Source organism: Aspergillus novofumigatus (genome assembly GCF_002847465.1).
Source record: "Aspergillus novofumigatus IBT 16806 chromosome Unknown P174scaffold_8, whole genome shotgun sequence".
Lineage (NCBI taxonomy): Eukaryota > Fungi > Ascomycota > Eurotiomycetes > Eurotiales > Aspergillaceae > Aspergillus > Aspergillus novofumigatus.
Window position 1 is genome coordinate 629,313 of NW_020194281.1, and position 17,574 is coordinate 646,886.

Here is a 17,574-nt window from a genome sequence, read left to right on the forward strand (position 1 = left end):
AGGGGACAAGATATAATGAGCAGCAAATGTCACGGAATTCGGAATTTCCGCGTCCGTAGTTTTTGCTTGCCAAGGCTCAGCCAGCCTCATTTACTCCCGGCCGACGCCTTTCTGCTAGCAATTGAAGCCGAGTCTTTTTATGGATGGATATTTGTCCCGGCAGCCTTCGATGCATATACACGTGGCCCGCATCTGTTAGTGACAATCGAGAGGACCAAAATTGGCGGACTTTCGGAGACTCTCTGCATGTTTGATCCTATAGATCCCTTCGACCTTCCAGACTCCAGAGTTCCATGAGCGAAGGACTAGATCGTCTGAACTTTCAAATCCAAAATATTTTTGTTTTTCAGTCTTTTGCTTCATCTGCCTAAGTCCTGTCGCAGCTGAAGGCAGGGTCTTCACGTCATTTATTTCTATGGAGCATCCACATTGCCTATACGAGAGTTTCAAAATATACTGAAATTAAAGCTCAATCTAAACGCTAGATGTTCTGCTGAGGTACAACAGGGGACTCCATTCCACATAGCTCAACCTTCTCTCGGCATCTGTCCACTTCATTATATAGGTTTGTCGTCCGATCAGGAGAAGCACCAATGTCAAGGGATGCCTCCCCAGAAAAAGTCTCGAGCTCAGACACAAACGTGTCCCACAGCCGCTCGGAAGTCATGGGCGCACTGCTGTATGGCGCAGCTCCTGTCTCATACACGAGCCTTTCTAACTCTGGGAGTAATGCATCCGCAGCTTGTGCTTCCATCTCCCTCTGGGCTCTCCGGCTGATGCCTCCCTGCTCCGTGTACCATGCAGAGTCTTCCAGGATAACACCGCCTTCGTAGAGGGCGCAGAGCTTGGAGTCAATGTTTGCCTCCTTTGCTGCTTCCAGCGCCATGCGGTGACCGATGGCCTGGATCAGTGGAAGCGACAGCGGGAGTATATTGCGGTTAAAGTCTTCGCTTCGATGCATGCCACCAAATTCTATCAGGCGATGCTTCGCCTCCGTCAACAGTGCGGCTTCGTGCCGAGCAACGGGGCTGTCGGCGTCTCTGGGAGATGGCAGCTGGTAGCGGCCGATCAAAAGCTCGCTTGCGAGTCCTACATGTGGTTATCATAATTAGCATAAAATCTCAACACCTAAAAACAGCAGGAGACGTACGAATGGCAAGGACCCTGATGTCGCCTTCTGCAGTTCCTACTGCTCGGAATTCCAGCTATGGTAAATTGTCAGCATTCCGCCTGGATAGGGGTTCGGTTCTTTTTTACCTCGCTTTGAAGGATTTGATTATGTTCGTAATACCCATGCCAGCCACACCCATCATTCAAGGCTTTGATGCTCTTCTGAAAGTGCTGCAACGCAACAGCCTTGAAGACAGTCGCGATAGCGTGGCGCACGCGGGGATCGACCTTTTTATTCCGGAAAATGGTCGCAGCTTGAACAAGGAATGCCTGGAGCACATGGTACTGCGCGATTGCGTGGAGGATGGGGAGGTGTTGGGTGCGGAACTTTATGACAGCCATTGGATTTCCGTCGTGGCCCGCCACCCTTCGTCGCAGACTGAATTGGGCGGCATTATATACTGCGAGTTTGAGAGCAGGGATGGAAGCACCAGAGAGGAATAGCGTCCCGGCTGAGACGCGGTGGATCGTGGAGAAGAAGTGATCCCGTTCGTTGCGTGGTTTTTCAAGGCTCCCCAGGAGAGCAGAGTTGGGCAGCACAACCCGGTCGAAGAGGGTGAGCGCGTGGTCGATAGGATGAGCACCAGCGCGTGGAGGTAGGGCCCTTCGTTCAACCAGTCAGTATCATTGTGCTGGAGGGAAGAGATCAGAGACTCACTTCGCAACTACACCTTTGCACATCTCGCGGCCGTCTCCCAAGGGAACTAGGAATGGCCGGACCCCATAGTTCTCGCCGTCCACGATCAGTCGGGCGATGACAACGGCAACAACTGGAAGCCCGCTTCGTGGTGTCGTTGGTGGCATACACCTGTGTTTTCAAGTTAGCGTTGTATTGGACAGGGTATGAATTACTAACTTTGCAGCGGCCCAGGAAGGGCTGTGAAGCTCGAAGCCACCGTCTGGCAGGAGTGTCGCGGTAGTTTCTAAGTTTCGCGCGTCTAACCCATGGCCGACCTCGGTGAGCATAAACTGCGCTCTGAGGCGTTCCTTCGAGTCAGCCCTGACTAGCTAGTGAGTGGGCAGGTTCCCTGAGGGCGGTACTAACGAAATATCAAAGCTCAGCGCTCGCTGGAGGATCCACTGAAGGTCCGGTCGGCTAGCTGCGAATGGGGCCACAGTGCCCACGAACAGATTATACTGAATACTGATCAGAGTCAAAGCTCCACCGTCAACTGCGGCGATTGGGTCCGTCTGTAGCTTCCAAAACTTCGGACTGAGAGTTAAGATGTCTTCTGCCGTCAAGCCTAGTCTTGCTTAGCTGGGATTAGGTGTGGTGAAGAGAGATTAGGGCCGTACCGTATACATCGCAAATATTCTTCGCCCTTTCGTATGTGAGCCTGGTGCGCTCTTCCAGGGTCAGGAAACGTGTTGGTAATCTGAACAAAGGCGATTGAGCCAGCTCAAGAGTAGGCGAGGGTGACTGCCACACCCAGTCATAAAGGGACTGGTCCGGCTGATCCGGTTGGCCCGCATCGGATGCTTTTGGTTCTGGGGGCAGCATATTGTGATCTGGTCTGCACGCTGTAGAGATTGATGAGTGTGCGATCCGACAGTTCCCTCCCTGCAAGCAGCGGTATTTATATTTGAGCAGCGGTTGCGCAAATGTCTTCCTCCTCGATAATAGAATCACTCCCAGCTGTTGCAAAATACTGAAGACCAGGTTGTGGACGCCGATTGGTTTTCCATGCACGACGCCAGACCCGCCGCAAACATCTTTGTGGCTGGCGGAGGTCGTACGGACTTCGCCGCATTGGGGACCATAATATGAAGCGAAGATTAACGAAGAGCTGAAATTCAGCTCTATGCGATAGGGTATGGGTGCATGTAGGGCACGAACCTGACACATAGTCGGGCTCAGCTTTTACCGTACACTAATGTAGTGTTCAGTTCGAGAGCCCAAGATCGTGCCTATCATAAAGGACTGTTCGCCCAGAACAAGTCAGCAGTGATCATCGCTCATCAACCACAGTCAACATGTTCGTGGCTGCAGTACTTGGTATGATGGTGGCCCATTGGACTGCCGTTATCATCAGTTTCGCAATCTGTTACGTCAGTACTGTCTCCCAATCAGGTAGATGAAATCTAATGCTTTCTAGCTCCTCGGCTCAGCCATCTACAACTTGTACTTTAGCCCTTTGGCAAAGTATCCTGGCCCGTTCCTCGCCAGAGTCTCTGCCTTTCCAGATTTCTACTGGTCTCTAACCGGAGACCGACATATGTGGATTGCTCGCAATCATGAGATCTATGGGGATGTGGTTCGATTTCGCCCCGACGGCCTCCTCTTTAGAACCCCCAGGCCCATCGAGATATCTTCAACCACAAAGCCAACGTCAAGCGCGCCAAGTTCTACGATATGTTGACGCGGAACAAACATGACACGAGCACCATCACCGGGACCGACCCAACCCTCCATGCTCAGAAAAGGCGGGTTCTAAATACTGTCTTCTCGGAGAAGTCCCTTCGTTCAATGGAGCCCTTCCTGGTTAAGCATGTGACACGCTGGTGTGAGCTGCTCATTGACGGGGACGGTACGAATTGGTCAACTCCACGGAGAATGTCCGAAGCATGCGATTATCTGGTCTTGGATGTGCTCTGTGACCTCTGCTTTGGGCAGTCTGTCGACACCAAGGAACCTGGTGAGAATGACTATCGTAAGATTCCTCATGCGATTGGCTCGTTTCTGGACGTCCTTTACCCGGTACGCTTCCCAGCCTATATGCACACAAGCTCGAACTATAACTGACTACCCTGAAGCTTGGTCATTCTCCATGGCTGGATCTTATCGTCTGGTTAAAGCCAAGAGGCCTCGATTGGGTGTTTGGAGCCCTGACTCCTCCGCACATTCAATTTCTCTATGACTTTGTGAAGCAGTCGCTAGCGCAACGTCTCAAGACCGAGAAAGCAACCCCATCGACGGGACAGGAAGGCCGAGGAGACATGCTTCACTATCTGATACATGCGAAAGACCCAGCAACCGGTCGTGTGGGGTACACTACAGAAGCGCTGGAAGCCGAGGCGCTAATGCTGACAATCGCGGGCTCCGATACTACTTCCGTGATCATGGCTGGATTCTTTTTCTATATTGTGCGGACACCTCGTGCTTATCGGAAGCTTGTTAATGAGATACGAGCTACCTTTACCTCCATCGAGGAGATCAGAGCCGGCCCGCAACTGACGTCCTGCCAATACCTTCGGGCTTGTGTGGATGAGGCAATGCGGATTATGCCTCCCGGGCCATCTGAGATGCCTCGAATTGTGCTCCCTGGAGGCATCATAGTTGCTGGGGACTATATTCCCGAAGCAACAACTGTTGGAGTGGCGTCTTGGAGCTTCTACCGCAATGAGGAGTACTTCCCAGACCCTAACGTCTATCGGCCCGAACGATGGATCGTGGATGAGGAGGCTGGAGTTACTGCCGAAGATGTGGCCAAGGCTCGATCTAGTTGCTTCCCGTTTGCTGCTGGCACGACCGGGTGTGCTGGGAAGAATTTTGCGCTTTTGGAACTTTACATGACCATTGCAAGCACATTGTGGCAGTATGACGCGCGGTTACTACCAGGCGACGTGACTGGTGCCGGCAGCAAGGCGCAAGGATGGGGAAAGAGGAACCCAAACATCTTCCACGTCAAGGACAAGTATATCAGCGTTAGGGATGGGCCAATGGTTCAGTTTAAGAAGCGAGTAGCTTAGATGCGGACACAACCATAGATGGGTTAATGACTTGTACTAAGTTATTGTTCTAGTACTACGCTGCACAGCGCATTTCAAAACAGATGGCTGCTTTTGAAACAACACCCTTTTTGATATAATATCATTCCTTCCGGTCCCGCTGCTGAGTGGCAGTCTGTAGTCACTGGCGGATCTCTATCCTACTCTCTGCTCATTGATGGAACAAGATTTACCATGACGTGCCTCGGGGCGTTTATACTGCGAAAACGAGCCAACAGAGTGTCTGTGCCAGATTTACTCGTGGTTTGCAGAGCTGAACATGGTCATTAACAATGTCCATGGCTAATAGGACAAGAAGAAAGCTAGCTCGGACCCCATAGCACCGCTGCAGTAAGTATCAAATTCAGCTCTTGATGGATCTGGTCTAACGCATGTTCCATTTCAGGTGCTGAAGCACAGTCTTCTGGTTCCAAAAAGATGTACGGATGAAGCGGAAACCGATTATAGAATATTATCAGCGCTAGTGCATTGGCGTTCCCAAGCCCCCAGTAATCCATGTGGTTCCTCGTATCCCTGAATCGAGCAGTGGGACCATGTTCTGTTTACAGCCCAAGGGCAACGCGGGTATCTCCGAGGATATTTAGTGCGCCCCTTGTCTGTATTTACGATTGTCCCGGATAAATGAGAGGAAGCGAAAAATGTTTGACGAGGCTACTGTTGCCATATACGTCAAGCTCGGATACACTGCCACAGCAAAAGCAGTCACCACAGTTGCTTGCTTAAGGAGTCCAGAATGCAGCTCTCCACAAGCCCATCGAAACAGTTCTCGGCGCATTGGACATTAGTAAACTATGCGCGACTATGTGATTCACCTGAAATGGCGCGCTGAAGAAGCTAATGGAACACTGTCTTAGAATAGTACTTGATCTACTCGAGCTCAGAGATTCAAGAGCCACCATAGTAGTATCATTAGAGGATTAAAAACAGGTTACAGACAGCAATCTCATGTACTTTGGGAAAGCCTAACTAGACGTGGAAACAACATGCCACAACGCGGCCCAAATTATGTATTACTACCTAAGCTGGTTTAATACATAATTAACTGGATGGTTCCTGCACCTGCAGCTTATCCAAGTAATTCCTCCTATATTGGATCACCCTGAGCCACAGCTGATAGCTTGATACTAGCGGCTACTAGCCCTTCAATTGAATGGTCTATTGACTTATGGTTATGTGACAACTGACAGGCCAGGCTAGCTGCATTATTAGAGGCGTGAAGGTTCTAAGTGGGGTCAGAGTACTAGGCAGTGTTTTTGATAATAGATCCAGCCATAATCTTGCACTAGAGCTGTGGCGTTGCTGAAAGTCTCAAGAGGTCGCAGCCAGCCATCCTCTACTGCTCCGCAAGCCCATCTGGCACTTTGTGCGCAACCTGAACCAGTGTTACCTTCGATTGGCAGGGCAGCACTGGGAATTCTACGAGTACATTTATGGAGTCATGTGCACTAGTGACATATCTGACAAACTAGTCTTGGTTTGCATGCTGCATGTTTGGCCCACCAGGTCCAGGCAACGAGTCAGTACCCCCAATCGTTCAAATGCATCCTCGGATGGGAACCGGTTTTGCTGCAGGGGAATTTGCGATTAGATTTATCGGTGATGAGCGAACCAACTCGCAGAAGTAGAAGCGTTCAGCAATGTACAAATAGACCTGTATCACGGCGTTTTTGCAAAGAAATCCCGCCTCTACCTTCCTAGAAACCTATAAATCTGCACTTTCCCCTCCTCCATATCAACTACCTGGATTGTAGTATTTTGCAAAACTGCTTCATCTTTTCTTCTCAAACAGATTGCCTATCTTCGCCAGCTAAGGAACCAGAATGGTCAAAGTTACCCAATTTGTCTCACTTACTGCCATGCTTGGTGCATTTGCACAATGAGCATCGACTACAGTAAGTACTAGATGTTCTGAAAGTCACGGATATAAGAGCACTATTAGTCTTTCATTACAGGTGGTTTTCTGCACAGATGCCAGACTTCGTGGTACCTGCCTGAACTTGCCAAGTAGTCTCTGATTCTTGTCTCGACTCCAAAGGTTGCCCTAGCCAGCTGTATGTGTTCAGAGCAGCCGGGGAACAGTTTACAGTCATAGCTACGGTAGGCGGAAGACGTCTTGACTAATCCCGTTTACTTCTTTATCATAGTTACCACAAGGCTTCTTCGGCAGTGGTCCCACAAGGCTTTCTCTGTAGGCTCTTTAGGTATGTATACGCCATGAACTACCTTGACTCGATGTGCCTCTTCTGGTAATATCAAGGGGTTATGGTTGCACCAATCCTAAAGCCTACCTCCAATCTGAAGCTTGGAATATAGCCTCCGTACCCTCTGCCTCTGGTTCCATTATCAATTTCAATGATTTAACCATTTAACCGGCAGCTTTTCTTGCAGCCCTATTTGAAACAGATTAGAAAAGGATGCACTTGATTGGCAGTAAAACTCGGAGCCCCAACTTAATTTATAGTCATGGCTACGTTTCTAGATGGATTCCAGACCTTGTATAAGCCAGACTTTGAAGCCCATTCTTGACGTCCTCATGACTACCTCATCCCTGTCCAGTCCTATTCTTATTTCCCAGACCTTCTCCGGTTGAGCTTCCTGTCAACTTAGCCTTGCTATTTTCTGCCTTAATGGAGATTAACGCACGAGGCAGCAAAGTTTCCTTGCTCTGTGTGAATGTCTGCTGGTAGTCAGGGCGTGCCTCGCGTCCTGAATGCGCTTCCCTAGCTAGGCCGGTGACGGCTGATTATCGGGAAGCTGATCTGCGCATACAGGTTGATATTCTTGTCATACATGTCACAAGCGGCGTAATCAAAGGCAGAAGGCACTTGGCAATAGACCATCCATGGGCATATTTTCTGCTGTGATTTATGATCTGGACAATTTTGTTTATATTGTCCATTGCTCACAATCACGCTAATATCATGAAGTAGTTTATTATAGCTTTGTGAGTTCTAATGCAATATATATCATGTAGTGTCCATGGACTATACGGAGAATCCAGTTATTTGAGCAACTTTGTGAGATTTGTGAGATTGACAGTACTTGCCCATTAATCCATTAAAAAGATTACTAAAGGATAACTATACTGGTACTAGCACTGATTCACAGATCCAGACCCAGCTCACCATGGTATCTAAATTAAGACAACCCCACTAATAGTAACTAGATTGGGTGTCATAAAGGCTGAATAAGCCTCGAAATCTGAGCTTTAACTTGGACACTCAACTCAAAGCAATGATCTACAGATCTCAAGCTAAAGCCTGTCAGCGCTGAGGGGGTGGAGCTTGGGGGGCCTAAAGAAGCATCAGCCACAACCGGTGATCACAACATAGAGTCATGTAAGCACCATACAGTTGGGGAGCAGCTTGTGCGCCTGATTCAGTGTCTCACTCGGAGAAGTAGGAGCCACTAAGATACGTCAAGCTTGTCGAAATCCTGCCATCCATGGTTTCTCAGCCACAGGATCCGTCATATACGGCGCGCCAAACAGATAATTATAGACTCTCGGAGCTTGACTGGGTTATAATGTCTTAGGTGACTATGAATACCTGCTGGTTAATACGACATGTACAAACCGCAATGATGGGTACAACATATAAATATCGCCTCCTTCCCAACATTGACTCCTGATTCCTATCATCTTCCCATCATCAATTCCTCTTCCTCTCAAATCCAAGTTCAATAGCATCTGCACGATGAAGCTCACCACCGCCTCAATCCTCGTGGCTGCCAGCTCAGCGCTCGCCGTTCCCACCAACATCAAGCGCGACAGCTACATCCAAATCAGTGATTTCTGGGCCAGAGCTACTCCCCAGTCCCCCGGTGCATTCATGCACTTTGTCGTTACCGATCCAAACTACCCAGAGGACACACCAACCGAGTGCAACCTAATCTGGTAACTCCACAGCGCCTTGTCGAGGATACTAGACTAACCTTCACTTTTTCTGTCGTTTAGGACCTATGGCAGCCTCCCTAAGACAAATGCCCGCTGCAATAATGGCGAATACTACATCAAGTTCCCCAATGGCGCTCCTGACTTCAATTGGTTCACGCTGGAGCTTCAGAGGGTCAGTGGATCAATTGCTGAAGACGGCCATGTCTTGCTGAGTTCGAATGCGAATGGCGCCGCGCCTGGAACCAAGTGGATTTGTGTGAATGATCCGGAGCCAGGGGTTGAGATTAGCTGTTCTTTTGATGGGGTGCTTCAGATGGAGGTTGCGTAAGGCCTGCGCATGGGAGTACTGTGAGATGCGCGTCACGTTGCTAATGTGGGATTTGTTTTCATTCTCAGGGACGCTTTTCCTGTTCATGTACGTCCATTGTTTTCGGGGATAGAAGTAATATAGTAATATTCCTTTTCCAAATCCTTATTCCCTTGAAATTATTCGCACTCCAAAGTTAGCACCTTATATTCAGCGTCTTCACCCTTCAAAGGTCCAAGACTTCAGGATATGTACTCTTCAAATCCTAATAAAAGCTTCGTCTCCAAACTGCCTAGATATGTCTCTCCGAATCTGGCTCAATAGCCTTGCGAATACCTCACAGCCGAAAGTCAAAGCGCAAACGGCGGTCTTGTGATATCCTGGTAGTAATTGTGTCAGTGGGATTCGTTAGTAAATACGAGGTATATCCCGACCTGACTCGGTTCGGGAAGAGATCACCATCAATAGCCAATGAAGCCTCCTTAATTCATTTGGCCAAGATATTAGATTTTCTTAAATATCATAAATCACTCCGAATACGAGTGTCAGTCACTCTCCACCCATACCCCAACAGCGCGAGACACATATAAGCTCATCTCTACCCCAACTTCCCACTTAGTGATCTACAGCCAACAGACATGACGCGCTTCTCCTTCCTCCTGCTGGCCTCGGCCATCTCCCTTACCACAACAGCATCCAGCCTCAAGCGCGATACTCTCAAGCCTTTTCAAAATGGCCGCTTCGCGCCATCAAATAATGCATCCACCTCGGTAGCATACGACAACAATCTCCTCCCGCGGTACTACGAGTGCCTACCAGGTGCACATCTGTGCGACGCCGGCCAGTGCTGCGACTTTACCTGCTGCTCGGATGGATCCTGCTGTCCGGCCGCTCAGCTTTGCTACAACGATGTGAAGCCATCCAAGGGACCGACATATTGCTGTGAACTGTATACTGAGAAGGAATGCGATACGAGATGTGTGCCGATGTTGTCGGAGTGTTGTGGTGATGGGTTCTATGTGCGTTCTTTTCTCTCGTGGTTGCTGTGGATGGTGCTAACTGGTGTAGTGCGAGTATGGCTACAAGTGTACTGCGGGTGGATGTGTAGGTCTGACTGATTCCTTGATGCCAGACGTCGTGCTGACATGGACAGTGTAAATGGGGCCATACATGCAGTGGGAGCTATGACGATGACGACGATGTTGGGAGCGGTGGTGGTTCTGAAGATCACGATTCAACGACTTCGTCCACGTCTACGGAGCGTAAAGTGTCTACTACCTCAGAATACACGACTCACACGGAGGCGCACACAAGGACATCCTATTCTGAGACGGAGTCCACGACAGGTTATTCCACGACAGAATCCGAGAGCAGCACTCGAACGCGATCAATGGATACGGATTCCGCATCGGAGACCACTGAGACGGATTCATCAGCCTCAACCTTGACCTCGACCTCGACCTCAACGTCGTCTCGCAGGACGACGACAGATTTTCCCACGGTGTCAAGTTTCACCCCAACCAGGACTTTTGTTCCGGTTCCAGTACCAACCAGTACAGTATCTCTCTCGGGAGCAAACAAGAATAGCTTCTCGAGCTTCAAGATGGGATTGTTGGTGGTCGTGGCTGCAGTTGGTTGGTATTTTACACTCTGATCCGCGGACTAACACAATCCCCCTGGGTGCATCTCTAACCAATGTAAATATCAAGTGGTGGCCAGATGGTATGATCTCCAATGCGGAAATGAAATTGTACTAGTTTCTCATGACTCAGTTAAGTAGAAGATTTCATCGCCATTGGCAGGGGTATCTATGTGACGGTGGCGTTCAAGACAAGCCGATCATATGCACAAGGCAACGCCACAAGCACAAGAAGAAATTCCTGCACTAGGAGTGGTTGTGGAAACTAGACTACAATCTCTCTCCTTGATCCGACTGCCTTCCAGAGAACAAGCAGCCAGTGATTGCTGTGCTGCTGGTTACACAACCTAAGCAAGGGGTGCTCTGGGGAACGTGCATGATGCAAGGCATTGAAACCCAGCCGTGTCCGCGAATGATATTGGCCTCGAGACAAAAGTATAAATTCCGCTGGATTGCCAGCCAGAGCTGTTCATTCTTCATCACTGAGTATAGGTTCAAGTCTACTATCCCCAATGTAAGTCGGCGCTCCCCTCCCTAACATCAGTAAACTGACCTTACAGATCAAGATGCAATTCAGTCCCCTTCTCACGATTTTTGCGCTGGCGGCGGTTGCTTTCGCTCAATGTAATTCTTTCCTTTTGCCTTCCTAGCTCGTGGTTAACATTACTAGACGATGAACCCTGTGGCAGTGCCAAGAGGTGTGAAGCCGATTGTCCCAGCAATGATTTCTTCCCTATGATTGATCAGTGTGATCTTGTGGACGGCAAGCCAGACTGCTATGTCAATTTCTACTGTGCTTAAGCCTTGGAGGACAATATCAGGACAGAAGGATGGTTAAACATTAGCTTAGTTAGAATAACCAATATCCGCCTTAACTGCCGGGATAAACTATTTACGGCGGACTATTTGTACAAAAGGAACTTTTGGTTTTTTTACAATGATTACATCTCACCATAACCACCCTTAGTACGGTCGCACGCACTGCACTATCCCTAGTATAGCAAAATCAAAACTTCTCGCGGAGGTAAGCAGATATTCAACTAAAAAGCTTCAATCTTAACTAAATGCCGGGTGGCTCAGTCAGGTAAGCCTGGTAGATATCTAGGTACATGGTGGATGATTAAATAGAACCCTTATTATGACCAGAGGCATTCCATGCCTGTGGTGAAATAATATATTAATATGATACCCTTAGGGGTACATAGATATCCATACTTTTTTGTATGGTAACTGATGTATCTAGATGTCAGGTCTTAGTATAGAAAAAGATTTTCTCTAACAGCGACAGCTGGAAATGAACCTGGGACCTCCAGATAATGGATTTTTTTTAATATTTAGTATGACCTGGCGCGTTCAGTAGTGGATTTATATGGGGGTACCTTGCTAGTGATGGTTCCTTAACCTTATTATACCTGAATATATTGTTAAGGTGTGGTAACACTATATATCTATGAAAAACAAAGGAATCTAGATAGGGAGGATGCCTGTGTTAGGACTATGCAGCAGCTATTTACCTAAGTATTATACACTAATCTGACCCTTTTCACTGTACGAATGCATCTGTAATAGAACTAAGATAATCTAGAGCCTATAAACTATTAAAAATAACTAATTTATAGCTGTAAATTAATTAAAGCTATATATATAAAGGATATACTACTTAATATAGTACTTATATTTATAAGGTTCACTATTACCTTTAAAAGCTATATTAATTATATGACTGAGCTGGTGTCCTAGCTAGATATGACTATATTAGTGCCTAAGGCATATATAAGTACTATATATTACATGACTAAGCTGATGTCCTAGCTAGATATAACTTTACTAGTATCTAACATAGACCTATGAGTGCTCTAGTAAGCTTGAGCACCTAGTAGGCCTTGCCTATTATATTAATAAGGTTAAATACTATACTTTACTATAGAAAAGACCCTATCCTTAATACTTTTAGCCTTATAATTAATAATAATATAATCTATACTAAGGCTTATCTCTTGCCCAGCCCTAATATTTAGTTTAGTAGAAACTAATATAACTCTCCTAGCACTAATAGTTATTAGGATCTCCATGGTAAGGAATTCTACCTACTATATAAGTAGCCCTAAGAAACACTATATAGCTATATACTATTTAAAGAATAGTCTGATAAAGGGAAATGCATGATAGCTAAATAACTTAAATATTAAATTTAGTATAATAATATCTATATTAGGAGGTTAAGCTTAGTATAGTAGCTTAGATAATAGGGATATATTCATGCTATATACTCACCCATAGCTTGCTTCCTCTATATTTAGTTAGTAGGTATATCTAAAGTTACTAACTATCTAAGTAGCCTATTAGTCTCTACTACCTTAGCCTCTACCTATATATATACCCTCTCTACCTCCTTATTCTATTACTATAGTTCCTTAGATTACTACTATAGGTTCTCTATAAGGTCCTAATATAAATGCTATTACTAAAGTTAACTATCTATCTCTAGTAGTATACTACTTATTATTAGAGGAGATAATTACTAACTCTTAGTTTTAGTTAAAGCTTAGGGAGATGATTACTAACTTACTACTTTAACTAAAGCTTAATAGATTAGTCTTATCTACTAAGAGATATTCTCTCTTACCTTAGAGGACTCTAATATTAAGGCATAAGCCTTTAACCCTTTCTTTATTAGCCACCTCTTAATAACTAGTTCCTTCTTAATAACTAGTTCCTTCTTAATAACTGGTTCCTTCTTAATTACCTTTCTCTTCTTCTTTAGTGCCTCCTCTTCCTCTAAGTCCTCTTCTTCTATATTAGTAGCTAGCTTATGGTTTGCTACACAAATATATACATTAAAAGGTTTATTTTAATTAGGCTTCTCTATCTTTTTCTTTAAGTCCTGTGGGGCTTTACCCTAGTGAAAGTACCTAGGAAGGATCTTATTAAGTATTCCATCCTAGATACTTAGCCTAAGGTGCTTAGGACCTTATTTTACCTAGAATATAGGTAAAATAATCACTTCCTTAGCTTCTTATATATACTATTCTATAAATCCCCTGTGTTTATTAATAAGGTTATTAAGGAAGTCATGCATGGTTTTAAAGGTCTAATTTAGTAGGATACTTATACTAAATAATGCTAAGGCTTATTAGATAATTATATAGAATAATACTAGGTTAAGCTTATACTTACTACTAATAGGTTTCTAATCCCTATATTTTTTAATACTATAATTATCATAGATTATACCTGTCTAGACTTTAAATAAAACCTCCTATAACTATTTTATCTTCTCTCTTTCTTTTTTACTCTATGTTAGTTATCCGCCACGCAAGCTAAGAGGTGGATATCTAGTATTTAGTTAAGTAGAAGTAACCTCCTAGGCATTCCTCTTCTATACCCTTATAAGGCTACTAGTCCTGTCTAGTAGTATTCTATATACTAGAAGTAGACTCTCTAGATCTAGCTTTATAACCTCCTAAGTAAATATTACTGGTGGACTGCTAATCACTTTAATATCTAAATTAAGTTTATATATCTAATACTTATTTAGGTTTGCCTTACTACATTAGGGATAGGCATCATTATTTATACTATTAATATTATGCCTATACTTAGGCTATCTAGGGTAAAAAGATGTCTATAGCATTTAAGGATAAGAATAAAGAGTTAAAAATAGAGGAATAGAGGTAGTAACTTAGGCACTATATAAAAAGATATTAGTTATCTTATATAATTTCTTTAAGCTACTAATAATTATTATATCTCTTCTATATATTTCTATGCAAATCATGATATACCCTAAGTCTTAGTTAAATATAGGAAAGTATATTTAATAGTCTAAATCCTTTTATTACTTTTATCTACTTTGTGACTAGAATTGCATATAGAGTGGATTCTATAGAGATTAGTTACTTATACTAGTACTATTTAGGTATAGCTAACTATAGGCTAATATTATAAGTAGCTACTTAATAATATCCCCCTTTCTAGCTACATCTATATTAAATTTTTAGTTTATAACTTTGTTTTCATGATAAAGATGGTTTGCTAAATAATTAATTTAGAACCTTATAAGAATAAGATTATTAAGATAGCTATAAAATAAATTATATTATCTTGCATATCTGCCTATTTATAGGATAAACATGATGTGTCTATAAATAGGAAGACTATTAAATACTAGCTTCTATAATAGGGTGTCTAAAGAAATTTAAGGCTTGAAGATAATTTAGTTATCTATGCTAGAATTATAGTATTATTTTACTAATACTACCTATTAGATAAGAATATTATAATGATTCTGGAGAAAGAGGGGTATTAAATTAATACTAGAGGCCTTACTAAGCTTTATTAATAGATGGGCCTCCTGAGATGAATTAATCTATATAACTAAGAGGAGGCTAACTGGGCAACTTTAGCTATTATATAGAAGGAGCTGGATAATAGAAGTATTAAAGGGTTAGGCTATAGCCTGCTATATATATATTTTAGAAATAAACAGCATCTTGCTTCCTGGTATATCTTATTTTCTATGATTATTATAATAAGTGTAATATTATATTACTAACTTTAGTAGTGATTAACTCTTTGCTATAGTATAAAAGCTAGATCCTAATAGAGTTACCTGCTAACTAAATGACCTTTAATAATATTATGGTGAATATATTATCCCTAGGCTGAATTACCTCTGGTTAATTAATGGATACTATAAGCTGCAGTTTTAGGGTATAGATGTCTATACTGCTATTAATGCATACTCTTACTATATTATCTAGATATATATTAGCATCTTAAATCACACAGCTGTTAGTGTTCTTTAATAATATCTTAATACTTTATATACACAGCGTGTCTTACCACAGATCTTATATGCTAATAGAGGTGTTAAAATAACTTATATTATATCTACTTACTATGCCTTTATCTAAAAGATTTGACTAGATGCTTCCTTTAGGGGTTGCTTTTAATATAGAATAAGCACTGTGAACTAGTAGATTAAGGTATGATAAGGTTAGTTAATAAAGTCTATTCTATTCCTCTAGTAGGTATATTAATCTGAATTAATAGTAATTCCTAACTTTTATCTAAGCAAGGTTCTAGGACTACTTTATTAAGTTATTAGGAAATAGTAATTTTAGAAAGGACTCCTTAGCTAACTATATTACTCTTCTAGTAATCTATATACCTATCCTTTGCTTAGAGATCTATGGGTTTATCTGCTTATAGAATTCCTATATAATTTACTACTAACCTTAGTAACCTAACTATGTTTCTAGGTAACCTGTCATGCTATATTACTAGCTAGGTAATAGTGTTTAGGACTATAGCTTAGAACCTAATATATCTATCTTAGGAGATCTTTAGGAATAAACCTCTTTATATAGTAAGTATATTTTAATATATTAGTAATCTATTTACTAATAATCTAAAGATGTTGATGACTACTTACCATAATTAATAAAGGACTAATATTAGAATAAGTTTTAAAGGCTTAGCTACCCTCCTATTATTAATAGTTTATAGTGGCTACATGACGGCACCTAAATGCATAAGTAAGCCTATCTTTAATTATATAGGTGTATTTAAGAATATATCACCTCTGGTGAAGATCCTATATTAGAGTAACTTTAAGCACCTACAGGGGCTTAGAGTTGGGAAGGCTTTAATATTATAGAGGTAGATAAGATTAATATCTAGAATAAAGGTCCTAATCACCTAGTGACTGCTAAGGATTTTACTTTTAATAAAGCATAGAAAGTTATAACTATTAGATTCTAAATAATATAAATATTTTACATTAACTACTACTATGGTATATAATTAATTACTAATAATATAACTATATTAGTAGTGTTAATTAAACCTAGAGCAGGCATTATATATATATAAGGTGTTGCTAATTAGGGTAACTCATATCTAAGGTGGATGTGAGCTTAGAGTGGGTTTAAGGTAAGGAAATAGTATCTATAGAAGATCTAGTTTTAAGCAGGAAGCAGACAGAGAACTAGTATCTAGATAGAATATAAGTTTAGTAAGAAGGAAAAATAAATAAGTATAATAGATCCCTATGGTTCTCTAGGCAGATTAAAATACTAAGAGGGGTCTAATAGGAATAACACTCTTCAGACCTAGTATTTAATAATTTATTTAAATATTTATCTAGATGGACACTGTATAGTATAGAGCTATTAGATCTTACTATCTGAAATTATATCTTATAAAAAGAGCACTAGAGATTCCTAGAGATATCTATATTAAGTATAATCTTAGGCCCTTAAGCCTCCTGATATGAATTAACTTTTTACTAAGTTAATCTACTATTAGGTACTTTATCCTTATCCTTATCCATAGCCTCTTCTTTTCTGAAGAGAACCTCTAGCGTAGGCAGCAGCGCCTTAAATAAGTATCTAATAGTATAGGAAGACAAGCTTAGTAAGGGAATATGGATATATACATCCCTAGCATCCTGGTTAACCTTAATTATATTAGATATATTAACCCTGGAGAGTCACCTCCTAGTAGTTCTCTAGATAGATTAGAATACCATAAGAGATATAATAGAAATAACACCCTTTAGGTTAATCATAGGGTAAGAGGTAGTTTTACTAGTTAAGTTAGAAGTCCTAATATAGTAAATATTACCTTATAATAAAGTCTAAGATACTAGAGATCTAATTATAATAAGAGTAAGATAAATTAAAAGAAGGGATGAGTATACTACTAAAGATATAGTAAGAGTCTAGTATAAGTAAGAAATAGGGTGGGTAGAGGCTTTTTATAACTAAAATTTATTATATATAGAGGCTTTAGAAGAGGGTAACTTGGTTCTCCTTTATAATAGTAAGC

General features: G+C 42.6%; 5 protein-coding genes across 5 annotated transcripts; 4 read left to right on the forward strand and 1 right to left on the reverse strand.

The window, feature by feature from the left end:
- Positions 1-195: 195 nt before the first annotated feature.
- Positions 196-2,883, reverse strand: P174DRAFT_463599 (putative acyl-CoA oxidase; the record flags this gene model as incomplete). The annotated part of the gene is made up of 9 exons (XM_024830287.1): positions 196-396; positions 533-1,089; positions 1,151-1,205; positions 1,258-1,774; positions 1,829-1,978; positions 2,027-2,170; positions 2,216-2,414; positions 2,467-2,819; positions 2,840-2,883. 9 exons carry the CDS (start codon positions 2,881-2,883, stop codon positions 196-198), a joined length of 2,220 nt encoding a protein of 739 aa, XP_024678733.1.
- On the forward strand, positions 2,866-4,883 carry P174DRAFT_445115 (cytochrome P450). The gene is made up of 4 exons (XM_024828258.1): positions 2,866-3,219; positions 3,267-3,425; positions 3,458-3,868; positions 3,925-4,883. The coding sequence occupies exons 1-4, from the start codon at positions 3,145-3,147 to the stop codon at positions 4,858-4,860; spliced, it is 1,581 nt and encodes a 526-aa protein (XP_024678734.1). The 5' UTR covers positions 2,866-3,144; the 3' UTR covers positions 4,861-4,883.
- Positions 4,884-8,594: 3,711 nt separating this feature from the next.
- Positions 8,595-9,122, forward strand: P174DRAFT_377344 (uncharacterized protein; the record flags this gene model as incomplete). Its single annotated transcript, XM_024822744.1, has 2 exons — positions 8,595-8,794; positions 8,855-9,122. 2 exons carry the CDS (start codon positions 8,595-8,597, stop codon positions 9,120-9,122), a joined length of 468 nt encoding a protein of 155 aa, XP_024678735.1.
- Positions 9,123-9,739: 617 nt separating this feature from the next.
- Positions 9,740-10,841, forward strand: P174DRAFT_395574 (uncharacterized protein; the record flags this gene model as incomplete). The annotated part of the gene is made up of 2 exons (XM_024823691.1): positions 9,740-10,120; positions 10,255-10,841. 2 exons carry the CDS (start codon positions 9,740-9,742, stop codon positions 10,753-10,755), a joined length of 882 nt encoding a protein of 293 aa, XP_024678736.1. The 3' UTR covers positions 10,756-10,841.
- A 465-nt stretch (positions 10,842-11,306) lies between these two features.
- P174DRAFT_377654 (uncharacterized protein) lies at positions 11,307-11,541 on the forward strand (the record flags this gene model as incomplete). The annotated part of the gene is made up of 2 exons (XM_024822768.1): positions 11,307-11,364; positions 11,411-11,541. The coding sequence occupies 2 exons, from the start codon at positions 11,307-11,309 to the stop codon at positions 11,539-11,541; spliced, it is 189 nt and encodes a 62-aa protein (XP_024678737.1).
- Positions 11,542-17,574: the final 6,033 nt, after the last annotated feature.

Bases quoted from the DNA above. Each gene is read 5' to 3' on its own strand.
- P174DRAFT_445115 (XM_024828258.1), top strand. From the start codon at position 3,145: ATGTTCGTGGCTGCAGTACTTGGTATGATGGTGGCCCATTGGACTGCC. The intron at 3,220-3,266 runs GTCAGTACTGTC...AATGCTTTCTAG, and splicing joins TCAGTTTCGCAATCTGTTAC to CTCCTCGGCTCAGCCATCTA. The intron at 3,869-3,924 runs GTACGCTTCCCA...ACTACCCTGAAG, and splicing joins TTCTGGACGTCCTTTACCCG to CTTGGTCATTCTCCATGGCT.